This window comes from Pagrus pagrus (genome assembly GCF_965226575.1).
Source record: "Pagrus pagrus genome assembly, chromosome: 4".
Taxonomy (NCBI): Eukaryota; Metazoa; Chordata; class Actinopteri; order Spariformes; family Sparidae; genus Pagrus; species Pagrus pagrus.
In genome coordinates this window covers 35464627-35490672 of record NC_140188.1, presented here as the reverse complement: position 1 = coordinate 35490672, position 26046 = coordinate 35464627, and the positions used below count along the sequence as shown (strand labels likewise).

General features: G+C 40.2%; 1 protein-coding gene and 1 long non-coding RNA gene across 5 annotated transcripts in view; both read right to left on the bottom strand.

Moving 5' to 3' along the window:
• Window positions 1-16661, bottom strand: part of LOC311255500 (vascular endothelial zinc finger 1-like) — a 200382-nt gene extending 183721 nt beyond the window's left edge. For 2 of the 4 annotated variants that reach the window (XM_084350032.1, XM_084350033.1), the window contains exon 1: window positions 16496-16661. In XM_084350032.1, the coding sequence (XP_084206158.1) occupies window positions 16496-16528 (33 nt within the window). In that variant the 5' untranslated portion in view covers window positions 16529-16661. The remainder of the gene's footprint in view (window positions 1-16495) is intronic. The other 2 variants (XM_084350035.1, XM_084350034.1) reach the window with 2 other exon arrangements.
• LOC311255502 lies at window positions 1994-5647 on the bottom strand. The gene is made up of 3 exons (XR_014622379.1): window positions 5551-5647; window positions 2376-5442; window positions 1994-2307 (listed from the first exon to the last, which is right to left on the bottom strand). It is a non-coding gene; the product is annotated as an uncharacterized lncRNA (long non-coding RNA).
• Window positions 16662-26046: the final 9385 nt, after the last annotated feature.

The following is a 26046-nucleotide window of genomic DNA, read 5'->3' as shown; positions in this document are numbered from 1 at the left end:
CCAGAGTTTATTTAGCAAAATATTCCGTTTGGACTTTAAGATTTCAAAAGGCTGTAGCTTGGAAGTGGTGAGAGATAAATCCATAGTGTAAATGAGAAAAATATTCATAATGACCTAAAGTTTGTGATGGGAGTAAATTTACTCATCTAATTTGCATATTGTGACGTCAGCAGGTGACTGAAAGTAACTTTCAGTAAAACTGATTTTTGAACATATTTACACAGAAAAAAAATATTTATATCGTCATCTCATCCTCAAAATAAAGGAACAGGAGTTTGATTGGAGTAAATTTACTAATCTAATTTGTATATCACCAGGTAAAATTCAGTAAAACGGAATTCTGAACATATTTACACAGATTTTTTTTCATTTCATTTCATTTTTTCATAGATTTTTTTCATCCTCTCATCCTCAGAGTAAATGAACAGGAATCTGATAGGAGTCAATTTCCTAATCACTCTCGCCGTGATCAGTGTGTGTTGCTTCTGTGACAATGTCTGCAGCTGCAGCATCGTCAGTCATTCGTCTCTGACGAGCGATCATCATCAGAGGGCAGCTCGTCCCTTTCTGAATCTGTGCAAGCACCTCATCCGCACTGTAAAGTCTTTTGGGCATTTTGTTTTTTATTACAAAAATCGCTATCTGTCTCTCTATCTGTCCAGCACACTTCTGCCACCGCTCCGCGGCTCTCTCCTCTCCCACTCTGCTGCTTAGCTGCTGCCGCTCTGACAGCCGGTGTCGGGTTTCAAACTTTTTTTTCTCTCAGGTATTTTGCATAGAAACACACCCACAAATGACGTCAGGATTGAAGCTGAATCTAGTGGCCATCTAGTGGTAGCAAGCAGTAACAGCACAAGGCAGTAGATTTAAAGATATGGGCTGTTTTATTCAGCAATGTTGCCTGTCGCAATAATGCGACTTTGGCGCCTAGAGGGTTAAGAGAAGGACGCCTCGTGGTAGCACGTCCATTTTTTGTGGGACTGTAGGTCCCATTCCCTACAAATTCATCTCCTGTGCAATCAAAGTGCACACGAGTCCAACGGTGGTGTAACCATTGCCGTTGTTCAAATCTCACGCGTTCGTTCATTTGACTAGCTTTAGGTGACGTATTCACGTCCACCATTTTTGGAATTCCAGACATATGATTCAGCAAAATCTATTGTCCTTTTGAATTCGTATCTATGCGTGACTTCTCCAAGTCACATGTCGGCCATTTTTGTAGTCACACGGACCAGAGTTCCCCAATTCCTGTTCGGCCATTTTTGTAGTCCTTTCAACAGAACACTCCCGAGACGTCACCCTCCAAGGGAGCGTGACCATAGATATATATATATATAAAGGCTAGATGTCTTACGGCGGAGTCTAGAACGTCCTCACAGGTCGGCCATCTTGGTACAGGTTAGCTTTCTGGCTGTATCTGTGGAACCTGAGGTAAAGTCAGTGATCTGCACAAACGCTAACACTCTTATCTCACTGAAACCTTGACGGATTTACAAACGTCATTAACGTCGTTATAATTCTGGATAGTTGAACATGTTGAAATCGCATCTTTTCTCTTCGAAGAAATCATCACAGTTTTAGTTTAAAGGATTTTTAACTCGTCTTCTGGGTTTATAATGGGTGTGTATTGCGTGAGCTAGAGTGGGTGACATCATCGCTAGAGTGGAGAGCAGCTGCAAAAACTTTAGAAAAAAACTCTCTTCAGCTTGATTTGGGTCCCACATCTTTTACTTCACATAGACAATATATACATAGAAATATTGTTGGCTTTCGGATGATGGTCTTATCTCAGATGTAGGACTTATACTTTTGGCTGTAGAAGCCCTCGAGCGACAAGCGCTCCAGCAACTCCCCCATAAGCCGCAGTGTTAACTTTGAGCCTACATTTCTGGAGTGGAGCAGACAGTACCAGTTTTGTCTCTCGCTCTTGTGCCCTCATTTTTCACTCTATAGAAATAAAAAACACATCACACGTTCAGCAATGTCTCCTGTTACTCACTGTATACATATTTTGGCCATAACAGTTACACTTTTGTCTAGACCTGCAGGTGTTTGGGAGGTGTTTTCTCATTCATCCTTATGGGGAATTTTTCAAATTTCATTTTACTACTGCTTCAGCATACGTTTAGCTATAGAAACTGTTCAGCTATCAAAATGTTCAGCTCTTTAAGCTCGTTCAGCCTTGAACTGTTCAGCTTTTAAGCTTTTCAACTTTTTCAAATATTAAGCTTTTTCTAAAATAATAGTAATATGGAAGCAAATGTGAAAATCCTCAAATCCTCTTCAAAACTCATCCACTTTCAACCTCTTCTTGTGTTAAAATATTTTCATTCAAAATTGGAAATATGGACTTGTATGGTTATTCGTCTCAAGGCCTCAATTATTCATAAGTATGCAGTGTCATAAACACATCTCTGTACAGGGTGGGGATTTCAACATGCAGCATTTCTTGATGTATAGCCTATTGTAGTCTACCTATTTTAGAACATTATTCTATTTTTTAGAACATAACATAATTATTCATAAGTATGCAGTGTCATAACTACATCTTTGACGTTTATAACAAACCAAACCATTTGAAAATCGGTTGAAAATTGAGCAAGTTATGGTTATTTAAAAAGTACATGTTTCATTACCAACACAATGTTATGGGTGAGCGAGCTACCTGTACCAAGATGGCCGACCTGTGCGGACGTTCGACTCCGTTGGCCAGCAACGCGGACGAGACATCTAGCCTTTATATATATGGGTCAATGACAAATAAAGCTTCTAAAAAGGTATTTTTAAAAAGTATTTTCAATATAGATGTAATGCATATTTTTGAGTCCAGAACAATGTGTTTGAACCAGTCTCATTTATTGAATACATTTTCTAACTGTTTTAACTCATTTTTTAACAGTATTTTTAACTTCACGACAAAAAAAATGTCAGGTGGCGCAACCAAATATTTCTAAAAAAATATATACATTCCTAATATTTATTTTAAGATTAATTCTTTGGGAACTATCCCTTAGGGTGTCTACACTAGGTAACACATTATTTTTTTATCATTGTGGGTTTTTTTTACAATAATTTAAGATTTTTGCATTCTGTAGGTCAGGTTTTAAGTATCGTTAACATCCAATTTTACATTAAAAGCCAGGAAAATAATTACACAAATACACAAATTCATATATTCAGTATAATAACTACACACATTACATTTAGAAATCATTTGGTCACTTTAACCTATCATTTATTGGTTTAAATTGGTTGCACCACCTGACGAATATTGGTTGTACCACCTGACAACATTAGTTATGACATGAAATATGCTGAAAAAAATGCAATTTCATTTCAAATAGTAACATGTGTTTGTCATCAGTCTCTATTTAAGTTTTCTTAAATAGAGACTTAAACCTAACCCTAACCCATCAAAAACACTTTACATAAGATTACATTTGATACAACACTATAACACTATTCTAAATGGCAACAATGAAATATCTTTTAACTAAATCTGAACATTTTCAAATGTTGGGTCAACATTGGTAGACAATATCTCATCTCATTTTTGTGTATGAAAGTATTCCCAGTCTGACTGCATTAGCCGTGTGTGCCGTGAATTGAGAGGCTCTGGCTCTGCAATCACCTTGAGCACTTCAGCTGCGTAGAAAAAAATGACGTCAGCACGATGGGGCCAAGTGAATGCATTTTTTCCTCCCAGTTGCTGCATACAGCTCACCTCAATCTCTTCCCCAACTACTTGAAGGACCTGCCCCACAAATGGCTGCCCTTCGTAATTCACCATGATGAACTTTCCATTTAGATCGATGCTCTCATGGGCGCTCTCATGGGCACTGGCCTGGGCACTGGCCTGAGCACTGGCTGTTTGGAGGTTGACCATTATGGGATTGTGGCATTGGCAGATATTTGGTCTGCTACAGAAGCAGGAGATCTCTCTGTGCGTGACTTTCCCTGGTTCAGTGGAGATTACTTGGTGCATCGCCAAAGTTCCCTTTACAGGAGGCACAACTTCAGGGACCGCTTCATCAAATCTTCTGATGTCCTCCTCAGTCACCCAGAAGAACTTGACATCAGATTTCCTCTCTGTTAGGAGGTTGTAAAAATCTTCTGGGGTCTGGACATCTTCACCCCTTTGGACAGCAGAGTCAGCAGTGCGCTTCACTCTCATCATGCCGAAGGGATGCAGAGATGGTTGCATAGGACTGTGAGCCTGCTGCTGTATAAGCCACACATGTGTGGACTGTGGCCTGCTTCCGACTCCCTCCAAAATGAAAAGCCTGCACCTCACTATTAAGTTTGCAGGAGAAATTCTCTGAAAAGTCCACATGGAGGACAATTTCATCTTCACTTAGGCTTTCTTTTAAAGCCCTGCACTCTTTGGCTTGGTGCAACCAGTTGTAGTGGTGTTTGGCTAGGCTGTCAAGCTTCTGATTGAAAATGTTCAACAGTTCAGCACATGTTCCAGTTTGTGTTTCTTTTACAAAATTCATGTATGTTTTTGGCCCCTCTGACACAGATTTTCTGATCCACTGATGCCATTTCATGGTCTCTTCTGCCTGTGGTATTGGAATTTCAACCTCATTGTAACAGCATTTGGGGCAGACTCGATACATGCATGTCTTGTTGTCTGGACTGCATACAATAGAAGACAACAGCTGAGACATGCTGGTAGTTTTCAGGAGACCTTTCTGGTGCAGTTTTTCGGTCAAGAGTTTGACATTTTCATGGTCTAAGCATGCACATGTACTCCTGTCTGATAATTTTGGCTGTGTTACAAAAAATGGACAATATCGAACAAACTGTCTGTAAGACAGCCTGTGAGACTTTTGCACTTCAGAATTATACTGCAGGTGGAGTTCAGTGAGGGGTTTAACTAATACACGTCTCTGTTGTTTGTTTTTGTTTTTTGTGACTGTGTCCTTTCTCCCTGGCAGTAAGCGACTGTTCTCATCTCGGCAGAGGAAGTCTACAACTCTTTCTTTTCTCTGGATGGCCACTGGACTTGATCTGTCTCCTTAACTAGATTTAGCCTTTTGCTTTTCAGGCTTCATTTTCTTTAATCTTTCTATTCGTTTTCTTAACTTTTCAGACTGTCTTTTGGCAGCTTCCACTTCTCGTTTCATTTTTTGCATTTTCCTGCGCAACTTTGCTTTCTCTCTTTTCCATCTACTGCTTGCTTTTCTTTGTGGTGTTGATGATGCCTTAGGTGTATCTACACTGACAATATCATCCTTGTTGGGAGGGTTAGGTTCAAGCTCTGCTGGGGGTTCTATTGACTCTGGTGTGAAATTCAAGATTTCCTCCATGGCCCTTTTCCTGTCCCTGTGCTTTCTCTGATCTTGCCTCCACTGTTGCTTCATTTTTTCCTTTTCTTGCTTAGACAGTTGGCTGATGGGGGGCTTCACAATTTTTCCCTCTCTCTTCCTCCTCTGATAACTATAAAACACAAGAACTAATAAACTGACAAATTCCCATTTAAGAATCTGAAATTTTTAATATAATAATAACTCAAATTAACTGTTGTGTTGTGTCTAGATGTATTACCTCTCTTTTCTTTTTGCAAGATATGCTTCCCTTGCAGCTGGATCATTGTTAATGCGTGCCCTGTGTCGTGCTGATTTTTCTTTAGTTGATAGTGGCATCTAAAATATACAAATTATCATGTAAAATGTTTTAAAGTGTGTAATATCTTTTAATTTAAAACTAGTAAACATTTTATAAGTGTCATGGATAATCTTAGAGCTTTGAATAGCATTATATAGTGACATTCCTTGCAGTTGTGCCACCTGACTAACTGGTTGCACCACCTGACTATTGCAACTAATCTCAAATTAAACAGACTTCTGTTTGGATGCTAGCATTAGCTTCTGCCCTTGTCATGAAGTTCAAACAGACCACTTTTCAAAAAAAATAAAGAGTTTTATGATAAAATAACATTTTTCTAGTTTTACATTGGTTGTACCACCTGACATGGAAAGCGTACCAGCCTACATATGAGTTGAAAGTAGTTATTTTTATCAGTATTTGACAGAGATCTACAAACCTTTTAGCTTAGTCCCAAGAGTCACTTTGGGTTCTCTGGCTGATGCAACATCCTGTTTACAACTATTGTCTCTTCACTTCAAAATAAAAGTCCAATGTTTATGGTTGCGCCACCCTGACATTTAGGAAATGTAAATTGCTGGACAAAAGTTTTGCAGTTATTTTAACAGCTTTAAAACTATTGATATTAGAAAAAAAAAACATTATCCAAAAGACTTCAAACATGAAATAATGCCAGAGTATTTTATTTTGAATTTATCATTATTAAAATAACATTTTTAATGTTTTCTTAGTCTGCTCGCTTGCTCGGACAGTTGCACCACCTGACATTTTAGGGGTTTGAGAAGCTAAAACATAAACGGATATAATTATTTGAATTTACTGAAAAATTTATGGAAATAAATAGGTTTTATAGAATAAATTGATAGATGTCATGAAAAGATTAAATTATGTTTTTTAAAAATAATGGACTCGGACACAAAAATATGCATGTCATGTCATTGACCCATATATCTATGAGCGTGACCACCATTTTGGCTCTCCGCCATTTTGTTTCTTTGACTACAACGGCCATTTTGGCTCCTCTTTCTTTGTCTCTGACACACACACACACACCCATGCTTGTTTGTTATTTGTGCTTGAGTTTGTCGTAGTTTAGTTTCATAGTTTAGCTGCTTTGGTTGAGTAATTGATTTGTGCTTATTGAAAGTATTATTGATTTAATCAATTTGCTAACAATGATAAAGTCTATTATATTGTACATAGCAGTTTTCTGTCATTTTGTGCATATGTTTTGTAACATTTATTGGTTGTGATGGTCAGTGCTCGGATTCATCTCCTTCACTGTTCCTTTAATCGTAAATATTTTACATTTAAAGTGAACCCTTTTTATGAGACTAATTTTGGTCTGGTTATTGGTCCCTGACTTCAGGGTGGTGCCCCGTTTTTAACAATTTGAAAATTAATTTTATTTTATTAATTTTGATAATTATTTTCAATAATTATTAATTCCTAATAACCACACCTGCCCTACTATCCATTCCCAACAGAAGCCAAGCCTTTGGCCTGCCTGATTTTGTTGACCTGGTCATTTTTTGTTTTTATATAATCGGGAGTCTGCACTGGGTGTTTTATTTTGAAAATTGACCGGATGCTCTATGTTGTTCCTGTGTCTCTGACTTCCTGCCGGCGCGATCTGCTCTGTGCAGCTTGTTGCGGCTTCGTCAAAAATCGACCAGGCAGCCAGAACACAAAGCAGCCGTGCACGGCTTGACTCCACTGTGCGCCGGAGCTGATCGCAGCCGCTTGTGATTTGTAACACACTTTCTGCTACTAGGGGATGGAGAGTGATGGCAGGTTAACAAGGGGGATGCTTTTTGGTAATTTTGCTAACAAGGGGGAAGGCATCCCCCCTCAAATCGCCTACTGGTTAAGACACTTAATTGTTCAGAGAAGACTGGATATGGCCGTTTTATTTTTTTGTTTGTTTTGTTGTGAACTTGAATGTCACCTTCTGTGAAGAAGACTGCAGTTACAAAAGAGAAACTAGATGGCAGGTTACTTTAATAAGTTTCCAATTGACTGAAGATATAAGTTATTGTTACATTATGTTGTTAATAAATGTTTTAAATTTGACAATGTAGTGTGGTACATTGCTAACAAAGGTCAGATATTATATTGCATAAAACTCTAGTCTAAAAATGGCATAGCAACCTGTGCTTTAAAAAAAATAAATGTAAAAATTGAGAATCGAATCGAACTGTGACCTTAGAATCGAATCAAGGATTTGGAGAATCGTGACACCCCTAGTATTGGAACATCTCTAGTCTACACTCCTCCTTAAACTTTCCAGCCACTAGGTAGAGGTCATGAAGCAGCTAAATATCACAGGATGCAGATGGAATATGGAGGAGATGGAGGTGTTTTGGCCCTTAGACTTTTCTGGGAAAGGAATCTGGGTGTCATACGATATCATAGAGTTTTCACACTTGGCTCTGACTCAGCTACTAGCTGGAAGTGTCGTATGGATGATGGTACACTGGTACATGGTAATAATCAATATTGGATGAAAATTCATTTTTGTCAATGCCATGAAAAGGCAATTTGTGCTCCGTCCTAAGTTATATTAGAAGCCTGTAAAGTGTTGTCTGTGTTCCACAACCCCTTAAATTAATAATAATAATAATAATAATAAAGACTGCTATCATGATTGGATGACAAATCATACTCAGGAACTGGAAGACACCCGCAGAACCTCCTGCCCAGGACTGAGTGACTGAATTATTGCTGAATTATGCAAAGAAGCTGCATCTGAAAGGGAGTCATATAGGATGCACCACGGAACAGAAAAATATTTCTTGACTGGGGATGGGTACCAAAACACGGTATTAAATTTAGAAAGGTGGTGGTATCAATAAGCTCCGACATCATCTGTTCCATTTATGGTACTGAAAAAGTGAAGGCATTTGTCTATGTTGGATTCTCACTATTCCCAATCCTGAACAGAGATCTGTGTGGGAGCATGCCCTTTGCAGGGGGCATGGCAGTTCTCACTAGCCCTTTTCACACAGAGACTCTGCATTATCTGTGCAGCGAAGGCTCGCCAATTCTCCGCATTTGTTTGTTCACACAGAACCAAGCAGCTCCAGCGTAAAGACGCACCAGTGTGTCAATTCATACAGCAAGCCGGCACTGTGGATCCAAAAGAGGCGTGACTATACACATCGTGATGTTGACGTCTGTTTTTTTCAACGCGTTTCCCCACTGTCCACCTGTTCTAAACATGTACCCGTTGACTGTTTATAATCATATGGATACTACTGTTGTAATGTGTTGTGATTGAGATCCTGACCCACCATGCATCCTGGAAAGTGACAAAGTTATGTTTTCTGCTCTAAATTACATAATTACATAGGATGCTGTCTGACTTTCTCACTCGAAGGGAGGGATGCTGTTTTCTGGGGGAAAGTTCACTGAAGTCTCAGTCGGGCGGGCTGTCGCAGTGATTTTTCTGCAGCATGTTTCAAGACAGTAACTACAACAACACAAAAGTGGAAGGAGACAAACACATGGTGAGTTCAAGTTTTTTTGCTGGGGACAGACACTGTTTTTCGGGCAGAAATGTGACAAAGTACAGTCCAGGACAAACAGGATGACAGAGGCTTTTCCATATATAAATTTGATGTATTTTTTCCTCATTTAAGTTGCCAAAGACACTACCAGTTACTACGTTACTGTTGTTTGGTCATGTAACATTGCTTTGTGGGTCATTTCTCTTTTATTTGATGAGCGAAGTGAATCTGTTTAGCTGTCAGACTGTGAACACCATTGGATCAATGCGCCTCCGGCTTATCCATTCACAAAGACGCCGGCTCACCTCCACTGCGTCTCTGATACTAACTCCAGAGGCGAATCAGAGCTGCAGCGAAACTTCCCCCCTCTCCGTATCTTAAACTTTCACACAGAGGACAATGCGGAGAATCAGCGCATGATTCCCGCACTCAGAGGGCAGTGTGAATAGGGCTACCGTCTGTCCGTCACTTCACACACATGCCAGCACAGATAGAGACACAGGCACCCTGCTCTGAGTGGCAATGACGGAGGGAGCCAAACGTTCAAAAGTCTGGTTATACTTCACGAGAATCCATGCAGACAATGCTCTTTTGCACGTAAGGGCGGGGACACAAGCAATCTTTCAAAACATCTAGCGAAAGTGCATCACATACAGTAGGAGAAATGCACAGCTTTCAACAGCCTAGCTCGTAGTTCCTCTCCCGTTGCCCCATGTACTTCAGGTATGATATGATGGCAGAAGCCCACACAGATTTAATAAAATTATATAAAATAAAATAATACAAACACGGGTTGATAGCCATTAGTAACCATTAGTCAGCTGAATGTTTAGCTATGCGGTCATGAATTCTGTCTGACATGGTAAAAGCATCATTCAAACGGTCCTTCAGATACGCTCAGACTCAAGTATAATTACATTCGCAAACTAGAGAAGGCAAGTTCTGAAGAACTTGCGGTATTTACTTCCTGTTGTGAGCCACCGAGTGACACACAAACACAAGAGGGATCTGCTGCACTGGTGATTTGCAACTTTGAAACTCACAGCAGCATGTAAATACCGGTGTGTATCTATCGCGAGTCTCGTTCATCTTGTCCGGCGCGGCTTCCGTAGTGCAAACGCTGTGAGGGAGACTCGCGTGAACGCGGAGCGTGCCTCCGTGTAAACATAGCATAGTGACTGTTTAGGCTAGGAAAATGTACTAAATGACGTCGTTTGGAGTAAACTCTGGATGTCGCCACTTCAGGACACTTGGATTGCAGCGGACGAGCAGTATGGAGGAATATTACGAAGTTTTTGTGTAGTTTTATGGACATTTTCTCCCGGTCGCCACTTACGCTCGTTATATGGATTATCGTTGTCGGAGAGTACCCCCGCCGGTCTCCAGCTGCACTTTGCAGAATAAGAAACTACACCGGACTTATCACCAGCATGTGGGTGAGTCGATAATGACTGAATTTTGTTTTAGAGTGAACTATTCCTTTAAGATCAATGTTAAAAGTTGACTGGAAATTTGAAAATATTATCATTATCATGTGTTATTATAAGACATTTATGTAACACCAGGTCTTACAGATTGCACCCTTGAAATGCTGTTCAACCAACCACAAAAATAAATAAATAATAAAAATACTATTTAGATAAATAATATCAACTGTCTGCACTAAAAACTAAAAAACAACTGCCTGGTGTCTCCAGAGATTTTTATTTTTTTCCTCAGAGATTTTTACAATCTGGAGTCACGTAAACATGACCACGCGTCTTTTTCCGGTCAGTCGTCATGGAAACGTGACAATCATGGATCTACCAAAGATACTCTGTGATCTACTGTTTAGACCAGAGAAAACAAACGTGTGTAAACGCGAACCGTATGAGCTGAAAAATGAAAAGCTGTCATTTTCACATCTGGTGAAAGCACCTTGGCTCACAGAAGTCCGGAGCTCTGACGCTGCAGGGGATGATGTGCTAACAGCTAACAGCTACTAGCCGCTGCAGCAGCTGGCTAAGCCTCTACAGCCGCGGCTCGGCTCACGTTAACGGCTACGAGGTCGACGTCAACTTGGTGCGTTCCTCTCGGTCAGCTGGTGTAGCAGCGGTCTGATGAGCATGATGTCTGTGATATGTCCCAGTATGCGCGACGAAGTTGTGACATTGTCAGGTGATGAGAAAGACACCTGATCACATGTTGATGGAGCGCAAAAACTGATTTAAAAAAAATAAATAAACGATGCTTAGCCTGGTGGGGGGGCAAGTAAGACCTGGTGGCCTGCCAGGCTTATAATACACTGGGGGAAACCCTGCATACCGTTACATCCCTAGTTGTGGGTGACCATTGTAACCCCAAACACCATGGATTTATTATATGTCTGTTAGAATTACAGCTTTGTTAGAATTCTAACAAATTCTGTTAGAATTGCAGCTTTATTCAGTACTAACAAAAAACAGTTTCTAGTTTGGATGTGATAAGGCTTTGTTTTTGATTTCTAATTTCATGAACTAGTAAAATGGTGACTTCATTGGGTAATAGGATCTCCTATGGTGGTTTTTCTCAATGGGGTCAGTATAGCCCCTCAAGGAGAATACTTAGGAGACTGTCAGTAATATTTTGAAAGGGTAAGTTGAGGTGTTCTTGGGGGGCATTTGCGAATTTACAAGACAAGTTGAAACTTGCACCTACTTGCAAGGGAGGGCAGCATTACCCCTCAGATTTCAAAACATTTAGTCAATGCTTTTATTGGGTGCTGCAGTATGTGCTGTATTTTCGCTCCTTTTACTCCATAAGAGAGATCTCTCCTGTATAATTATGGATCCCACTCAACTTCTTACAAGAACCATCCTACTCCACTTCTGAATGGTTGGATTTAAAATATTGTGCATTCATACATTCAATCACAAATGGTTATTCATAAAATTCACTGTTCCTCTTTATGGAAGATATTGTTTGGCCATTATTAATATTTTATAAAAAATCTGAATAAAAAACAAAGTAAAATAAATACAATTTTAAGTTTATTTTATGTGCTACAAAACTAGAAATAATCACTTTATAAATTAGCAGTCAATTGAAAAAGCAAATTTTAAATGTAAAATGATAATCTGAAAAATGTTAGCTAAGGTGAGCAAATGAAAAAAGTACAATGCAAAATGCAAAAGTTGAAATGGAAATGCTCAAAGTGAAAGCATTTGTAAAGGTGAAATTGTAAATGGCAATGGAAATAAGGAAAACATGAAAATGTTAAACTCAAAATGGGGCATAGTTAAGCTTAAATGGAAATGTGTTAATTGAATCAAGGGGGAATAATCAGGTCCCAGCAATACATTTGTTTTAGGGCCATCGCTGTCTTAATAATGAGTAAACTATTTAAAAAAACAAATCTATGAATGTAACTGTCGAATGTTATAAACAACTCATTCCTGTCCAGTTAAATCAAATACGTTATTTGGCATTCAATGACATGCTTTTTTATTCTTTCTAATTTTATTAACACAGAATAATAACAATATAATAAGAATATAAACAAACAAATAATGAAAATAAAAATACATGTAATATGATGGTATAAATAATGCAAGAGTAATAATCATAATATTAATCATCATCATTTTACACAGATTAATAATCAACATTCAGGGTAGACAATTAGCCTACATCTTATTGATGGGGGGGCGGTAAGGGACCTGGTTAATGGATAGCCCTGAAAAGGCTTAGAACCACTGTCCTATAATTTTGTCCAAGTGGTGTTGAAGCTGCAAAAAATTGTTTCAGCATTGTCATCACAATGTGTGCATGCACAGTATCTGCTATCACAAATGTTCACTGTGTTCCATTTGTAGCATTTAGCAATGCTAAATAACATGCCCCACTACTGACTAGAGCGGCACGATTCTGGAAAAAATGAGAATCACGATTTTTTTTGCTTCGAATTGATATCACGATTCTCTGGCACGATTTTTTTCACAAAATGTTTCTTGCACTGATGAACTTTAACAAAACAAAAAAAAAACATTGCTTTGGCAGAGGCATAGTAGTAGTTCTATCATTGGAAGAGAAATGATTTTTGCAAAAGTAAAAAAAAAAAATTGAGACATGCGGCTGATAACAACTTCCCCTTATCATCATATGCACATCAAACAGTCTGATTTCCTTAGAACTTAGAGCATATGGCCCTGAACATAGCACTTCAGAATTGAACGCTCAACTCTTGAATCTTTCATTGTATTCTCTACAAGGAAACTATTTTAAAAATGGACTTAATACCTCATCAACTTATTAGCCTTTTTAAAATTATTATTATTATTACCATCATTTTTGTTGTGGTGATACAAATACAATACAGTTCATTATTGTTTTTGTTGTTGTGACTTTATAAAGGAGTGAAATCAGGCGCTATAAAATGAACCGTCAGGCTCTAATACGGCTCCATGATCCGACTGGACCATAAATCAGACTTAGCAGAAAAATTATCGATTTCCTGCAATTCTGCCTCGACCACTGCCTGCTGCTTATTGTACATGTCAGGGAGCGCAACGTTTGAAAAGTAGTTGTGGGAGGGCATCGAGTACCGTTGGTCGAGAGTGTTTATCATCTTCCAAAATCCCTCATGTTGTACAGTGTTTATTGGGGCCATATCTTTGGCTAGGTGATATGCGATAGCTGCTGTGATCTCCTTATGTCTACTGGAGTTTGGTGGGTATGGCGTTGCATTGTACAAGGTTCCGGTTATTGACATCTGTGTTTGTTTCTTGCCTTGTACGGCTTCATCATGCTGTACTTTGTGGTGACGTTTAAGGTGATTGTAGAGATTTGTGGTGTTGCCATGCGGTGCTGCAACGACGGCAAAACACACTTTACAATGCACCTCACACTGTTTGTCATCGTCTGGCTTAAATCCAAAACACTTTCACACCACCGAATGCGAACCTTTTTTGGGAACGAGGTCGGTTCGGGTGGGTGGGTGACTCTCGCCACTACCACTTGGGTTTTCGTCGCCATCCATTCAACCCTCCTTACCGCAGACTTTCCTTTGCTTTAACTCTCACTCACTCTTTCCAAACACTCAACTGCAGCCGGGCTTCCTCCACTGAATCACGTGTTGTAAAGACGCTTTACCATAGGTTGAGGGAGAAGGCAGCGGCAGTGCTGCGTTTGGGGCCACTTGAAAAAAATCCGGGAGGAAAATAGGAGCATTTGTTTATGATGCAGCTCGACATATAAAATGCTTCAGAATCGCCATGTGTAGAAATGACATCGCGTGTATGTGTGAATCGAGATCGCGATTTTTTAACGATTAATCGTGCAGCCCTACTACTGACCCATTCTGCTCTACCTCTGACCTGCTGTCATGCCTCTGCCACAGTAGATTAAGCATGCCGGTCATACAGTGATCAGTCAGCATCCATGGATGTGTTTTGAACTGGTGCACAAGACCAAACTGAGTGACACACTATGTTGTATTCTACTGTGGTTTCCGTAGCCTTTTTCACACAGAGTCGCTGCATTATCGCCGCAGCGGCGGCTCGCCAATTCTCCGCCGTTGTTTGTTCACACAGAACCAAGCAGCTCCGGCGTGAAGACACACCAGTTTGTAATTCACACAGAAAGCCGGCGCTGCGGCTCCAAAAGAGGCGTGACGGTACACGTCATGATGATGACGTGTGTTTTTTTTCAACGCGTCTCCCCGGTATCCTCCTGTTAATCTAAACATTTACCAGCTGACTGTTTATGATCATATGGATGCTGTTATAATGCATTGTGATTGAGATCCTGACCCACCAAACATCCTGGAAAGTGACAAAGTTACGTTTTTCGCTCTAAATTAGATAATTGCATAATCACCATCAGTAAACAGGACGCTGTCTGACTCTTTCTCTCTAGGGGAGGGATGCTGTTTTCTGGGGGAAAGTTCACTGAAGTCTTGGTCAGGAGGGCTGACCGTCACAGTGATTTTTTTCACCGCGACCAACACTAGGTGAGTTTGTTTTTTGGGCAGCCGGAGCTGCTTGGTTCTGTGTGAACAAACAAATGCAGAGAATTGGTGAGTGTGCAAAGGGCTGCTCAGAGCCCGCCCTGCCCCCTGCACAGGACATGCTCCGACACAAATCTCTGTTCAGGATTGGGAATAGTGAAAATCAATCATAGACCAATGCCTTATTTTTTTCAATACCATTAGCAGAACCCATAACATTAAAGCTTTTTGATACCATGGTCTTTCTAAATTCAGCCACATAAAACCAGGTTTGGTATCCATCCCTAGTCAATAAGCAGAAACCATTTGTACCATCATACAAGCAGCTGTTGTCAGAAGCATGACTTCAACCAAAACTCTGTTAACACAACAGGCAATAAAAAGCTGATTTACTGATGAAATTCTGGTTTATTTGAGATCGTCAATAAGTTCTGTGTAGTTGCCATGTCTTTTAAAAATATATAAATAATCTGCTCCTGTAGTACGTTACATGGCGTTATTTGCACACAGGATATGTGTGAAACTAATGAGTCTTCCCATAATTAAGAAAAGTTCTTGAACCAAGTCTCACATACAATATTGTGTTTACTAAACAAAAAGCCCCATTACACGTTCAAGTTTACAAACATACATGGCTGAAGTACAGAAGTTTTAAGTGCCTGGTCAATGGTGAGTGAAGGTTTTTGCATCTTGAATCCAGATTTGTGGTGCAAAAGTAACGTCAAAGGTTTGTATCGCGGCTATCGGTGTGCTATGTAACGTTAGTCTTCAATTTGCACTGTTGGCGTTAGCTTATTTATTGTTATTGTAGTTATTTGTGGTGTGACGTGAACGTTAGAAAATGCACTTCAGATGCCTTACTGCACCAACAGAGTTAGGAAAACAATAAAAACTGCCGAACAATTGCCGTCATCTGTAACGTTATAATAGCGAGGATCGCTTAGGTGCAGACAGGGAAAGTATCCTGGTTAGCTAATCCGTTTCCTATTAGCTTAGCTTACCTTCATGTAATAGCAATAGCTCGACCTCCTAGCTAATTTGTTAGCGCACGCGCATCAACAGCAGTGGCAACAAAAATCACCCTTTGGTGTTTTTTATGTATTGAATTGGGACAAGCCACACAATATGATATAGTATAACAATTGGATACTTTAACCAACACAAAGGAGGCAGCCTCGGAGAGTCTCTGACGACGAGACACAGACGGAGGTCTCGGGTTCGATAAAGGTGGTTAGCAGTTTGCTACAACAAACCGAGCTAGCTAGCAGGCTAATGCTATCTTCGTTTTGCTTAGCGAGCGTTAACTCTGCATAATTTAATAAGGTGACAAAAACATTTAGGTAACAACATTAACGCCCGTTCGAAGATGTTTGTGCAGTTTCTTAGAGTATTATTGTACCATGCCACTTACTTGGAATAAAAACGTACTCCAGCTCGGTTCCATCGCAACACAAGCCAAAATCTGCAGCAAACCTATAGGCAATCTACAACAAAGCAGCCAAACATGGCAGCTACAACTTCCTGTAACCCCCAAGGCTGGACCCAGTCCAGTGGACTTTTCAGGACATCTGGGGCCGTATTCACAAAGCTTCCCAGTACTTAGACTTGCTCAAAGTGATGAAAATCTAGGAAACTTGTTAGAATTATGGCGTTTTCTATTTTTTCCTTAAAATTTAGACTATGTCCTGAAAAAGAAAAATTATTCACAAAGCATCTTAGCCCTTAAGAAAACCGCTAAGATGAAAATCTTTTGGGAGTAGGCAGGAGGACTTTTAAGAGCCTCAAGAATTTCTTAAGCAGAGGAGAAAATGATGTAGTGACAAAGAGGAAGGAAGAACCCCCTGATGATAGTGAGCTAATGAGACAGTACAGTTGAGATTGTGCAGGGACGATGTTTGTGGTAAATGTCAAGATATATATATATATATATATATATATATATATATATGACTTGCTCAAAGTGATGAAATATACATACACACACACACACACACACACACAGGTGCTGGTCATATAATTAGAATATCATCAAAAAGTTTATTTATGTCAGTAATTCCATTCAAATGTGAAACTTGTATATTATATTAGTTCATTACACACAGACTGATATATTCCAAATGTTTATTAGGGTCCGGGCAGCTAAGCTGCCAGAACACTATTGTATTCCTAGGAATTCTTTCTTTCTTTCTTTCTTTCTTTCTTTCTTCTTCTTCTTCCGAGGAAGTCATACTTTCCATGGGCGAAAACTCACCAAACTTTACAGAAATGTCCGGCCCCATGCCAGATTTACTTAATTCCAAGGACATGTCAATATTCCTCCTGGGGGGGGGGCACAATAAGCGTTTAAATTTAAAAACTTTAAAAATACCTACAAAATCAACAGTACATGCTACAGTTTTGAAACTTTCACCAAACTGTAGCCCCAATACTGCTGAAACTTTAGTCCACTTAAACTCATTACAAATTATGAAGTCCATCACTCAGTTTTTTTCAAAACCTGTAAAACTTATAAAACCTATCTCCTCACACAATTTTTGCCCAATTGTCACCAAACTTGCTAGAGAGCATCTTCAGACCGTCCTCCACAAAACTTGTGTCTCGGATTTTCGATTTATCAAAAATTAAGCCTACAGTGCATCAAAATGTTTGACTGTAAACAGTACTGAACTGAATTTTTGAGAACATTTTGAATTCTGCTCTCATGGGAACAACTGGAGTCAATGGAAGAGTGGCATTTTTAAACATCAGATTTTTCTCTTATGAAGCAAAACACTTTAAGTTAAAAACAAATCACCAACATTTCCATGCTGTCAAGATGCAATTTATGTATTATCAGATTTTTGTTCAGGTAACAGAATTTCTGACATTTTGACCATTTTTGAAATCTGCCTTGACAACAGCTGCCCGGACAGTGACTCCCTGAGTCGACAAATGAAGCCACACAGCAGGTCTCACTTCCAGCCAATTAGCTCAGTGAGATAGGAGCTGGTGCTTGGTGTCAGGGGTTGTGGGTTCAAGACCCAGCAAGGTTGATGATGATAACAAATCAAAATATCAGATGTCCTCAACATGAAACACAAGACAATTGTCCTGATGGTGGCATCACAGCAAGCCTCTAAATTAAATAAAAACAAATAGCTTGAACTGGACCATGGATGAAAGCTAATCAAATTTTGCACAAAGGTCCAGTCTCATGCCAGATTACCTCAGCTGTAAACCCAAGCCAATAGTCCTGATGGTGGTGCTACAGCAAGCGTCTAAAGTTCAAAACTTTGAAAAATCATAACAAATCAACCATACTTGCTGCAGCTTCAGCACTCAATATTGAAGAAACTTTTGTACATTTAAACCTATTAAAAATCATGAAGTACATCACTCAGTTTTTTTTCAAAAACTGTAAAACTTCTTAAACCTATTTCCTCTCTCCTCCTTTGATTTATGAAAAATTGAGCCTCAAAAACTGAATTTTTCACAGCATTTTACATTTTTCTTTCATGTGAACAATTGGAGTCAATGCAGTAATGACATAGCTAAACATCAGTTATTCACTTATGGAGCAAATCAATCATTTTAAAAAACAAATTACCAACATCTCCATGCTGTCTAGATGCAATATGTGTATTTTCAGATTTTTTTCCTAATAACTGAATTTTTTATTACTTTGTGTTTGTTTTGTGGTGATGTAATTCCAGTCCAAACATAGGTGGCGGTAATGTGCTTTAATGCTGATTGACACCCTCCATTTAAACTGAAGAAGGAGAATCACTTACAGTTGATCCAGCTGAGAGTAGGAGACAGGATCAGTGATCTAGTTCAGTGAGTGGGAAACATATATATAAAAAAATCACAGCAAAACAAAGATTAAATCAAGAGAGCAGTATTTCAAACCAATCTTTTTGGGGGGCATTTTTGCCTATATGGATAATACAGTGAGAGACAGGAAATGTGGAGGCAGAGATTTTTTTTTACTTTTACAGTGGTTACAAATATGCCTGCATGACAGTGTATAGCTTACTCACTTTGTGAAGCCTCACATGATCTGTCACTAGCCAGTTAATTAAGTGAGATAGAAGATGGACTTAGGTGTCAAAGGTTGTAAGTTCAAGCCTCAACTAATGCAAAATGAACATTATGATGTAAACTGTCTGTCTTCCTGTTCTACACTTTGTTGCTCAGCCTCAGAGTTGCCTAAATTTGCCAAAAATAGCCCGGACCCGACCCATCGCTGCGCAGCAGCTATAATTTCTTTTAAATTTGATGATTATTACTGACAACTAATGAAAATCCCAAATTCAGTATCTCAGAAAATTAGAATATTACTTAAGACCAATACAAAAAAAGTTTTTTTAGAAATGTTGGCCAATTGAAAAGTATGAACATGGAAAGTATGAGCATGTACAGCACTCAATACTTAGTTGGGGCTCCTTTTGCCTGAATTACTGCAGCAATGTGGCGTGGCATGGAGTCGATCAGTCTGTGGCACTGCTCGGGTGTTATGAGAGCCCAGGTTGCTCTGATAGTGGCCTTCAGCTCTTCTGCATTGTTGGGTCTGGCGTATAGCATCTTCCTGTCCTGTTGGGAAATGAAATCTGCATCTCCATAAAGTTGGTTAGCAGCAGGAAGCATGAAGTGCTCTAAAACTTCCTGGTAGACGGCTGCGTTGACCCTGGACCTCAGAAAACACAGTGGACCAACATCAGCAGATGACATGGCACCCCAAACCATCACTGACTGTGGAAACTTTACACTGGACTTCAAGCAACGTGGATTCTGTGCCTCTCCTCTCTTCCTCCAGACTCTGGGACCTTGATTTCCAAAGGAAATGCAAAATTTACTTTCATCAGAGAACATAACTTTGGACCACTCAACAGCAGTCCAGTCCTTTTTGTCTTTAGCCCAGGCGAGACGCTTCTGACGCTGTCTCTTGTTCAAGAGTGGCTTGACACAAGGAATGCGACAGCTGAAACCCATGTCTTGAATACGTCTGTGCGTGGTGGTTCTTGAAGCACTGACTCCAGCTGCAGTCCACTCTTTGTGAATCTCCCCCACATTTTTGAATGGGTTTTGTTTCACAATCCTCTCCAGGGTGCGGTTATCCCTATTGCTTGTACACTTTTTTCTACCACATCTTTTCCTTCCCTTTGCCTCTCTATTAATGTGCTTGGACACAGAGCTCTGTGAACAGCCAGCCTATTTAGCAATGACCTTTTGTGTTTTGCCCTCCTTGTGCAAGGTGTCAATGGTCGTCTTTTGGACAACTGTCAAGTCAGCAGTCTTCCCCATAATTGTGTAGCCTACAGAACTAGGCTGAGAGACCATTTAAAGGCCTTCGCAGGTGTTTTGAGTTAATTAGCTGATTAGAGTGTGGCACCAGGTGTCTTCAATATTGGACCTTTTCACAATATTCAAATTTTCTGAGATACTGAATTTGGGGTTTTCATTAGTTGTCAGTTATAATCATCACAATTAAAAGCAATAAAGACTTGAAATATATTAGTCTGTTTGGAATGAATGTATACATTATACAAGTTTCACTTTTTGAATGGAATTACTGAAATAAATCAACTTTTTCATTATATTCTAATTATATGACCAGCACCTGTATATATATATATATACATATATATATATATATTAATCAATCGATCACAGGTTCGCATGGATAAGAATCAGAATCAGAAAAACTTTATTGTCTCCTGCAAATAGCAACAATACAGGATGGGGACATTAAAAAGGATATTATAGTGCATTGTTGATGATGTTGATGGTGGATGGGATGAATGATTTTTTCACTAAGTTTGTCCTAGCTAGTGGGACCCTGTAGCGACGGCCTGAAGGAAGGAGTTGAAATGAGTTGTGGAGTGGATGTGAGGGGTCATGTATGATGGAGGTGGCTTTGGGTCTGACTGCCTGTGTGTGGAGGTCTGAGAGGGAGGACTGTGTGGTGCCTGTTATTTTACTTGCGTGTTTGATGATGGGCGACAGTTTGGATTTGTCTCTGACGGAAAGAAAGGTGTACCAGGATGAGATGTTGTAAGTGAGGACTGACTCGATGAGTGATCTGTAAACAACTGTTAAAATGTCTTTGCTCACATTAAAACTTCTCAGTTTCCTCAGCAAGAAGAGACATTGTTGTGCCTTTTTGTAGGTGTGTTCAGTGTGGACAGAGAAGGACAGTGTTCTGTCCACCTCAATGCCCAGATACCTGAACGCCTCCACCTGCTCCACCTCCTGCCCTTTGATCTTAAGTGGCTGCAGTAGTGGGTGGGCGGAGTTACCAGGTGTCACTCTCCTGCAGCAGCACAGCTCCTTGGTCTTAGAGATGTTCAGTTCTAAGAAGCTCTCCTCAATGAGAGTGGTGAGTGAGTCCACCTGTTGCTGATATGCTGTTAGGCTGTTAGAGTCCGTCAGGTGAGCCACCAAGGCCATGTCATCTGCGTATTTGAAAAGTGTCATATTGTCCATGTTGCAGGTTATCTTGTTTGTGTAGATGAAAAAAAGAATGGGTGAGAAGACACAACCTTGTGGGACCCCTGTGTTTTTGATAGTGTTGGCGGATATTTTGCCATTGACCATTACATGCTGTGATCTGTCCTGTAGAAAGTCTCTGATCCATTTAACCAGTGCCGGGTTGACCTGTAGTTCAGTGAGGCAGTCTGATAAGGTGTTCTTGTTGACTGTGTTAAAAGCCGAGGAGAAGTCCATAAATAAAATCCTGGAACATGAGTGAGTGTGGTCCATGGTTTTGGTAACAGTGTCCAAGAGTGTCAGGCAGGCGTCTTCCACCCCTCGCTTTGTTTTATAGGCAAACTGCAGTGGGTCCAGTTTGTCTGCGACTGAGGAGGTCAGCAGGTCACATACCACCCGTTCCATGCACTTGCACAGAACAGATGTCAAAGCCACTGGTCTGTAGTCTTTGGGGGCCAAAGCTTTTGTGGTCTTGGGAATTGGAATGATGGTGGATTCTTTCCATGCATGAGGAACAAAACCTGAGTCCAAAAGCAGCTGGAAGAGCTGGGTCATGACATCCCCAAGTTGAGTGGCACATTCCTTGAGAACTCGACCATGTAGTTTGTCTGGGCCTGATGATTTATGTGGGTTCACTCTGGACAGAAAGTGGACCACTTTATTTTTCTCTATTGTAACTGTAAATGATGTGTATGAGGGGCTGGGAGTGCTTGGAGTGCTAGGGGTCTTATCTCTCAGTGGGTGTTGTGAATTATCAAACCTGCTGTAGAATGCGTTAAGCTGCTCTGCAAAAGAAGTGGGATCAGTGCATTTGATATGGGCAGGCTTCTGCTCTCTGCCCATCATGGTATTGAGCCCTTGCCAGGCCTCCCTGACATTCCATGTTGTAAATTTCCTCTCCACTTTGTTTTTATAGTGGATTTTTGCCAGCCTTGATTTCTGTCTGAACTCTTTCTCTAGCTCAAAAACTTTCTGTCTGTCACCACTCAAAAATGCCAGTTTCTTTTTATTTAGGCATATTTTCAGGTCTTTTGTAACCCAGGGTTTGTTGTTGGGGTACAGTCTAACCTGCTTAGATGGAATGACAGAATCAGTGCAAAAAGTCAGATAGGAGGAGATTGAGTCAGTTACCAGGTTCAGATCAGAGTTTTTGAAAAACACATCCCAGTCAGTCAGTTCCAAGCAGCCCCTGAGTGTTTCAGTTGAGTCATTGTCCCATGTTTTAATGATTTTGGTCTGGATTTTGTCTGTTTTCAGTTTTTGTCTGTATCGTGGGAGTAAGAGAATGACATTGTGGTCTGAACGACCGAGGGGGGGGGCGGGCCTTAGAGATATATGCACCAGGTATGTTCCCATAGCAGAGGTCAAGCATTCTGTCCAGTCTCGTGGGGGATGTCACGTATTGTTCCAAATTTGGCAACACGGTGGTGACGTCACATCTGTTGAAGTCCCCCAGCAGAAACACAGGCTGCTCGCCGGTCCGGGTGACAGCTCTGTGATAGAAGTCTGCTATTCGGTCTGCCGCCAGGTTGTAGTCAGGTCCAGGAACATGCACCAGTATCACCGTCATCTGTGTGAACTCCCGGGGCAAATAATGTGGTCTGAAGGACACAGTTAGGAGCTCGTAGTGTCTGCAGCTCTCGCTCTCTCTCACTGTGTAGTTGGTTGCCCACTTGGTGTTGAAAGCTAGACAGAGCCCGCCCCCAATAGCCTTCCTGGTTTTCACCGTATCCCTGTCAAGCCGTATGATGTTAAATCCATCAATGTGTACACCAATGTCTTCTGACAGCCACGATTCTGTGAAACAGAAGAGGCTTGTTTGTCTGTAGTCCGAGTCATAGTGGATGAGTGCAGAAAGTTCGGTTAGTTTATTGTTCAGCGACCGGACATTTGACAGCGTGATTGCAGGTAATGGAAGCCTGCTACCGCGTCTCCGCAGGCGGTTTCTGATCCCTCCTCTGGACCCTCTTTTCCTTCGGATCCGCTTGTTAAGATGTCCCCGCAGTAGATGGTGAGGGACATCCACAAGGAGGGAAGTCAGTCGCGGGTTCGTGTTAGTGCCGGCCGGCTTGAGCTCCAGCAGTATGCACCGTGGATACACACGCCTCTCTGGGTGAATTGCAGGCTGATCTCCCCGTCTTAAACATCCAAGAGCAGGACCCACGAGGAAGATCAGGATCGCCCAAGTTGCAAGTTTAAGAGAACACATTCTTATCTTGCTCATGACATGTAAAACTTACACAGAACTACAAAAAGTTACGAGCACACGAGCAAACGTCGGGAGACGCTCAGGCAGCAGCAGCGCCCCCCGCGGGGCCTGCTTGACTCCTATCATCATCACCATCATCAATGTTATTATTATTATTATTATTATTGTTCATATCGAGATAATAGTCATTTTACAGTAGTATTACTGTATTATTGATATTCATATTTCAATTATTATCCGTTATCATTGTTTTGGTTTCTGTACATCTCCAAGTTCTTTCACCATGCATGCACTTGTTGCCAGCGTGCAGCTGAGGTCCTGGTGGGGGTCAGGCGGTGAAGAGAGCTCCTGTAGATTCTAGCTCTTGGCTATATCTTCTTGCTATCATATTTTTGCTATTATCTCAGTGAAGAGAGTTAATCCTTTGTTTAAAGGAGTCTCAAGACTGGGCGGTGACATGGGTGTAATGTCATCAGAGGTGACACTTCACTCCTCCCCTGTGTCCCTTTCAGATACTAAATTTTCATTTAACTGAAATCTTATTAAATCATTATTGATGTCTGTCAAGAGGTTGAGGTTTAAAGATTTGATAAGGTGGCACTCTGAGCTTTTAATGAAATAGCCTTAGGAGCTATTTGTAATTTCCAGCCACCTGCATTAAACGAATAGGGGATAGTATTTCTCCCTTTCTCAAGGTTTAGTTCAAACCATTTTTGCCATGTATCTTGTATATTTCATTTGTTTCTATGCAAATTCATTATTGCACATGGTAAAAATGGTAAAGACCGAAATAATTACTACAATGTATGTATTTATGTACCCATATAACCACCATTGCCCAGTTGCATTCTTTTGTTACACAATAAGTGCTAAACAAAACTTTTGGAGGTATACATTGAACAGCTCATTCCTTTGGTGTAACAAACACAGGTCTCTGTAAACTGGCATTCTGAACAACCACTGTAATCTACATTTGAGCGAAGCTGGCACAAAAGCCTTTCCAGCAGGTTGGAATGTTTCATTTTAGTTACTGTCAAAACAAAAAGTCTTTCATGTTTTGCCATTTATTACAAAGTTTACAAAGATATCAGTGCAATTGTGGACACTAAAGTGCCACTCCTTTTATCTTTTTTTTTTTTTTTACTTTATTTAAATGTCAGTGTCAATAACACTGAACATCAAACATAGTTGAACATTCCTTGTCAAAGAGCTTCTCATTCAATCTTTGTAAAATGTTGAAATTACCAGTGGAGTCCTAAAAAATCTCAAAATCTCATCTTTGTTGCCAGCCAGTGGCATAACTCATGACAAAGAAAGTGCTCCCCCTATCTCTTGTATCTCATACCACAGAGTATGCCTCATCCATACATTCTTTATTTTAAGTTTAATCTGCAGTTTTTTATTAAGGAAAGGTAAGACTGATAGACTAACCCCCTGTACTGATTACTGTTCTATTTGGACCCAACCTGTCTCCTGGTTATTGTACATTGATTGAGTTACAGCAGTAAGTTGACTTGCCCAATAATATTTTTTCAGGTTTGATAGAGACCTCCCTTCTCTTTTGTTGAGCACAATACTTGTAATCTTACTCTAGGTCTTTTATTTTGCCATATAAACCTGGATATGAGTTTATCTTACAAAGTAAAAGTAGACACGGAGACCCATATAGGCAAGGACTGAAATAGATATAAAAGCCTTGGCAGTATGTTCATTTTCACCGCTCGTATTCTGCCAAACAAAGGAAGTGGAAGAAACGCCCATCTTGTTAAGTCTTTTATTTGTTTTAATAGCTTGTTATAGTTCAATTTAAATAACTGTGTGGGGCTAAGTGTGAGTGTGATTCCCAGATATCTAAAACCTTGCTGAGAGTGTCAAAAGGTCACTATATCATTCAGCTGTGAGGGCCAGGTTCCAGATAACATCCTTCCCTTGGATTTACGCTCATTAACTTTGTAGCCTGAGATTGGGTCAAATGTGTGCAGATGTCTCATAAGTGCAGGGATCGAGGACAAAGGATTTTGTAAAAGTAATAATGTATCATCCGTGAATGGTGCTATCTTATGCTGAGTTCCTCCTCCCTCCGTTATACCATGAATCTGTGGATTCTGCCTGATGACTTCTGCCAGAGGCTCAATACTGAGTGCAAATAGAACTGGAGACAGTGCATCCCCCTGTCTTGTCCCATGTTTGAGCTTAAAAAAATTTGAGCAGTATCCATTAACTCTGACTCTGGACTTAGGGTCCTGATAAAAATAATGTAATCCATTTAAGAAACTTATCCCCGA